Source organism: Chenopodium album, chromosome 2, assembly GCF_948465745.1.
Source record: "Chenopodium album chromosome 2, dcCheAlbu1.1, whole genome shotgun sequence".
Lineage (NCBI taxonomy): Eukaryota > Viridiplantae > Streptophyta > Magnoliopsida > Caryophyllales > Amaranthaceae > Chenopodium > Chenopodium album.
The window spans coordinates 32,523,043-32,529,183 of record NC_137835.1 but is presented as its reverse complement, the minus strand read 5'-3'; the positions used below and the strand labels follow the sequence as shown (position 1 = coordinate 32,529,183).

At 32.5% G+C, this 6,141-nt stretch overlaps 3 protein-coding genes and 1 long non-coding RNA gene across 4 annotated transcripts; all 4 read right to left on the bottom strand.

Moving 5' to 3' along the window:
* Positions 1-489: 489 nt before the first annotated feature.
* LOC145585075 (uncharacterized) lies at positions 490-1,602 on the bottom strand. The gene is made up of 2 exons (XR_014100547.1): positions 1,370-1,602; positions 490-717 (listed from the first exon to the last, which is right to left on the bottom strand). It is a non-coding gene; the product is annotated as an uncharacterized LOC145585075 (long non-coding RNA).
* A 1,258-nt stretch (positions 1,603-2,860) lies between these two features.
* On the bottom strand, positions 2,861-3,235 carry LOC145571298 (uncharacterized). Its single transcript, XM_081630358.1, has one exon. It carries the CDS (start codon positions 3,233-3,235, stop codon positions 2,861-2,863), a length of 375 nt encoding a protein of 124 aa, XP_081486484.1.
* Positions 3,236-3,268: 33 nt separating this feature from the next.
* On the bottom strand, positions 3,269-3,868 carry LOC145571288 (uncharacterized). Its single transcript, XM_081630352.1, has 2 exons — positions 3,746-3,868; positions 3,269-3,688 (listed from the first exon to the last, which is right to left on the bottom strand). The coding sequence occupies exons 1-2, from the start codon at positions 3,866-3,868 to the stop codon at positions 3,269-3,271; spliced, it is 543 nt and encodes a 180-aa protein (XP_081486478.1).
* Positions 3,869-3,919: 51 nt separating this feature from the next.
* Positions 3,920-5,812, bottom strand: LOC145571279 (uncharacterized). Its single transcript, XM_081630345.1, has one exon. The coding sequence runs from the start codon at positions 5,810-5,812 to the stop codon at positions 3,920-3,922; it is 1,893 nt and encodes a 630-aa protein (XP_081486471.1).
* Positions 5,813-6,141: the final 329 nt, after the last annotated feature.

The window sequence follows — 6,141 nt, the reverse complement described above, 5'->3', positions numbered from 1 at the left end:
AAAGCCATAAACTAAGAAATAACAACACATGCATATCTATCTAAATCTATGAAGTGATAACAAAATTTATGTTAACACGAAATTTGGATTGATCATACCTATGAAGTAGTTGATGACTGATTGTTGTGTGTTGAACACTACTACAAAATTGGCCAAAGAGATCATATCAAAATAGCCAAAGAGACTACCTTAGGGGTGGTCTCTAGCTCACAGGTCTCTTTGGCCTAAGAGACCATTTCATCAAAAGTGGTGTCTTGTTTTTAAAAAGAGAGACCACTTATTTAGAATAGATGATCTTAGTTTTTACAAAAACTAAGACCACCTCTTTCAAATAGGTGGTCTTAGTTTTTCAAAATATGAGACCACCTATTTTAAATATATGGTCTTAGTTTTTCAAAAACTGAGACCACCTATTTTAAATAGATGGTCTCTCTCTAGCAACTTTTTTTTTTAAAAAAAAATTATTCATATTCCAATTAGTATATGTAATTTTAATTAAAAAAATGCACTTTAAATTTACAACGAAATACAAGTAGTTCGTACTTGTTAAAATTTATACATAACTCATACTAAAAGTTATACTACGTACAACAGTACAAGACCCATATTATTTGGATAATAAAACAATGGTGTTCTTGACAGATCTTGTGCAACATCTTGCCAACCGAACCATTCAACAAGCAAAATCATCAATCTTCTTTGATTACACTTTTTACCCTGAAATTTTTTCCAAGACATCCAAAATAAGCAAATAATTATAATAGTAAAGGAAATTAAAACTCTTTAAATTGAAAATTTCAGCACATTTGATCAAGTGAGTCTAAGGTCGATTATCACAGTCCATGCTAAAAAATAAAATAGTAAATGATAATTAGGAAGATCCTAATCTGAGTAAAGGCAGAAAGTAATTCAAGTAAAAAAAAATGATATACTATACGGGCCTAAATGTAAAGAACTTCATTAAGATCGCAAAATCAAAACAAAATCAAAATTAAATAAGCAATCGAAAACAAGGTTAAGCAATGTGAGATCGCAAAATAAAAATTAAATAAAACTAACTCTTTCCGCAATCTTCAAATTCATAAATCCCCAAACCAAATCATGAAACCAAAAAACAATCGATAAATCATCAAATCATAACTACTACTATCAACTATGATTCAACAAATAAAAAAAAAGTCAAAACAACAATAAAAAAAACCTAATCACTGCAAATCAACTAACAATCAACTGATTCTAAAACAGCAAAATAAACAAAACAATCATCAAAATCAAAATAATTAAGGCATAATACTTCAATCAAAGCAGATCAAACAAAGTAAAACAACAAAAATCAATGATATTTATATATAAAAAAAAAATCAATTACCTTACAAATGTAACCGTACTCGCTCTCCTTCTCAGAATCCTTGAATGTAATCATACGATCGGCGTAAACGGACGGCATGATGAATGAAACTTGGAGAGATCTAGAAATAATTGAGGAGGAGGATCAGATCGAAATGAAACTGGAGAGAGAAGGGTGGCGGCTGATGAGCATAAGGATGGAGTTAGGGTTTTCACCGGTTTATATATTTTTACTCCATTTTTTATTAGATCTTATCAAAGGTTTTATTTTTTTAAAATAATTAAAAAAAAAAAACGAGAGACCATTTCTCTTGAATAAATGGTCTCTCTTTTTTATTATTTATTTAATTAAAAAAAAAAGGAGAGATCACTTTTTGTAAATAGATGATCTTTCTATTATTTATTTATTTAATGAAAAAAAAGGAGAGACCACTTTTTGTAAATAGATGGTCTCTCTTTTATTTATTTATTTATTAAAAAAAAGGAGAGACCACTTCTCCTAAATAAATGATCTCTATTTTTTAATTTATTTAATTAAAAAAGAAGGAGAGACCACTTATTTGAAATATTTGGTCTTTTGAATCCAAGAGACCACATATTTATTTAAATGATCTCTTACTACAGGTCTTTGTGAGCATTTTTGTAGTAGTGGAACCTAGTACAGCTTAACCAATCGTTTATGTATTTGATTTTTTTTTTATGTATAGCATAAGTTTAGAATTAGTTGGTTTTTTAGAGAATACAAATGATGCTAAACATTGCTTATATAGTGAAAAAGTAGATGGGAAAAGAATGCATGCAAAAGTTGATGACAGAAATTTCCACCCCCCTTCCAAAAGAGTTTGCATGCATAAACTATCTCATCATGTAATAGTGTTCTTGTCTCCTCCTTTTTCTCCTTTTTTTTTTTTTTCCTTTTTTCCTCTATGATAATGAAAATAAGATTAATATATCTAAATTTCCACTATTTACATTTACTTTTTTGTGGCATTTCTCCTGATTTTAAAATCTATATTTTGAACTACAAATATGTTTATGTACATGACTTAAAATGAAAAATAACTTACAAATGAATTTTTTAGATTAAATTCCTAGTTGTTCCATCACTACAAACACATAGGAAAACAGATAAAATTTATTAAAAAAAAAAAATAAGCTTACTCATTGTAATGGTGTAGAAATTATTGGTTTTAAGAAAATATACACTCTCAAAACCAATATGAATGTAAAATAATGATGATGACTTACCTCTTTTTCCACTCTAAATGATTCCTGCCAAACGAAGAATATCATAAGATACTATATTCTTCACTTTTGTCGCCTTCCGTTGCTTAGTGCTAGCTTCATTTATTACACTGAAATTAGCTGATTTACGAGCTCGAGAAAGTGCGACATATAATTGTCCATGTGAAAAACAAGATCGCGGTAAAAAAAACCACAACTTGACTAAGTGTTTGTCCTTGAGCTTTATTGATTGTCATTGCAAACTAAGTTTCAAAGGAAACTGTTTTCTCTAAAATTTAAGAGGATAGCCTTCTGAATCTGATGGACGTAATGATATTCTTGGAATCAACACGTGCTGACCGTTATTATGTCCAACAACAATAACACACTCAATGAGATTGCGGAAAAACCGCTTGCATATGAGTCTTGTTCCATTACACAAACCAGATGCTGGCAGAAGGTTTCTTAACGGAATAACAGGACTATTAACTTTCAGCTCAAGCTCATGAGGACTCATACCACCAGGGAAAAGTTTGTTTAGAAATTCAGTAGGATATACGACACAATATTCATCAATCATAGTGTCATAACTTTTGTACACTACTGATTCACCCGGGAATTTGCAAATCAAACTTGAATTTATGGCATCAACATCCTCATTCATCGGTGTCAATATAGCTCTTGTAGTAAAAATGTCTTAATTAAATGGAAACATATCCATTTCTGGAAATGCTACAGCTGTTAGATGTACATCATCAGCTATTCCAGTACAATAAGGCTTAACAATATCTGATGGTAGCTCAACAAACGCATCCTCCGTTTTTTGCAATTCACCATTTCCTAGTGCCAACAGAAAAGCTGCATATGCAGGATCATCTTTAGCCCTTAAGTTTTCAGTAAGCTTGAACTTCAGCAGTTGTGGCCACAGAGCAGAACTAACTAAACTTGTAGCAACTGCTTCTCTCTGAGATTTACGTGGAACAATTGGAAGAACTTGTCTAAAATCCCCACCAAATACTACTAATTTGCCTCCAAATAATACACTTAAATTGCAAATATCTCTGAGTAGTGAATCGAGGGATTCAATATTTTCCTTCTTAGCCATAGAAGCTTCATCCTAAATAATCAATGTTGTTTCCCTTAAAAGCGTAGCTAAACTTCCCTGCTTAGGAACATTACAAGCAAGTGAGCCCGAAGGGTCTAAAGGGATTTTAAACCGTGAATGCGCAGTTCTACCAGAAGGAATATTGGCTGCAGCAATACCCGAAGTTGCTGTTGGTAAAACAATCTTATTCATTGATCTGATTTCTTCATAAAGAGCATTATATAAAAAAGTTTTCCCCGTTCCTCAAGGACCATCTATGAAAAAGGCTCCAGGCTTCCCCTTTGTAACATGATCCATTATGACATCGAATGCAACTCGTTGAGCCTGATTTAACTTTTCTTTACATTCAAAACACTCTTCTAGTATCGGAGCATTCAATGCATCTTCTATATCTTTCGTAACATGTATAGCATCACCATCATCTTCTACTAAATTATGTAACCCAAAAGCCTTTAACGAACTTCCCATTGACTCAACTAATTGCTCAATCGATCTTACGGCTAAATGTTTCACTCTTACAGCATCTGTAGGATATTTATATCGGTAATCCTTTAAAAAAGAATCATAATATTTTGTCCACAAAGACAGAGGATCGTTAGGCTGACAGAAGATAAGTACCGTGGCAAACAATCTTCGAATAACATGAGGCATTTGGATGACACATCCTTTAGTTAAGCACAATTCAATTGCATCATCTTCTTCCATTAATCCTAACTTCAGTGCTGCCTGCTGAAAAGTGGCATAAATGTGTCCATTGACTGTACGTAGATCTTCAAACGACTTCGGACTTCTGACATTGTGAAGCAGCAACCGCAAATAGTATCTTTCATCTTCAGAAGGTCCAACAAATGCTAACCTTCCAATCTGGATTTTTTTATTCTTTCTTTTCTTCCACAGTTTATCTGATGCATTCCACCAATAGTGCTCTAAAAATTCACTATATAGCCATCCTGTTCCCAAAGCTGATTTATAATTCATTTCGAAAAACTCTGTTAAACAGGTTCTAGTACGCTTAGCATCTGAAACAATTGATGTTAGTTGTTCGTGAGGTCTCATTTGTATCAGCTGGGAATTAGGCAAGTGAACAGGAAGAGGTAAAACTGAAGGATACATTTCATATAAATTAAAACCAAAAAGACGCCACGCAGCCTCACAGGGTGAAACCCATCGACCTGACTGATACTGTTCAATTTCATCTTGCATGGGAACTCCATCTTTTGTTTTGACAATATTGAAAGATATCTTGTCATGGCCTTTATAAACATACTTATACAGATACTTCACTGCTTCAATAGTTGAACAAACTTCAACATTTAAGTGACAATTGAAAAAATCTAAAAGATATGGATTATACGAAATCACCCATGAATTATCCATTTCAACACCCCGAACTTTGACAGTATCACACGTAGCTCTCCTTCGATACAAAGGATATCCATCACTGTTACTTTTTGTCTCTTCACAATTTTTCTTTGGATAACCATACTTACAATGTCCACGTTGTTCTTTATGTTTCATACAAGGGCATTCTGGATTAAGATAACTACATGGACCATGCATCATATGCTTGATCACAATCTCTCTTAAATATCCATTTTCACAAGATGGAATTTCAGCACAAACAAAAAACTTATCAAAGTCATCAGGAGTCTTTATTTTGAATTCTGATTTCAAAATAATGAGAAAATGAGCATGAGGTAAACCTCTTTTTTGGAATTCAATAACATAAATCATTGCAACCACTTCTCCAAATATTTGCTTCTTCCTAATTAAATGTATTAAAGCAAATACCTTTGCCCTAAAAACTCTTGAAACAATATCTGGCCTATTTTGTGCTTCTTCTCCAGCAGCAAGTTCTTGTTTTATTTCAGGCCAATTAGGATTGCATGTCATTGTTATAAATAAATCAGGCTTGCCAAACCTTTGAACTAATGACATCGCATTCAGATATCTCTTATTCAAATCTCGAGGGCCACCTATAAACGTTGCAGGCAATATAACTCGTCTTCCAACATTTTCTGCACATTCTTCTCCACAATCTATAGTATCAAGAAGTCCCTGATAAAGATCAGCCCTTATTGTTTGTTGGTTCCTTCTAAAGAAATCCAAGCGTGTATTCTCTACCTTGACATACATGTCAACGATATATTGTTGAAAACATCTTCCAGCTCTGAGCAAGTAATTTCCCAGACGACACTGAAGCCTATATGCATAATATTCTCGAGCTGAAATATGTTTATTTTCCTTAGATTAACCTCCATTTGCACCTATAAATCAATATTTGGAAAAAGAAGGATAAAATTAGCAATAAAAGCATGTATATGACATATATAAAATCAAATATACTTTATTAATTAGAAATAAAAGATATGAACTCATACGCCTAGCTTCTTCATCTAACAACTCTTCATTAGTATGTATACTACATGAAGAAACTAGATCTGTCTGAGACTATAACTGTTGTA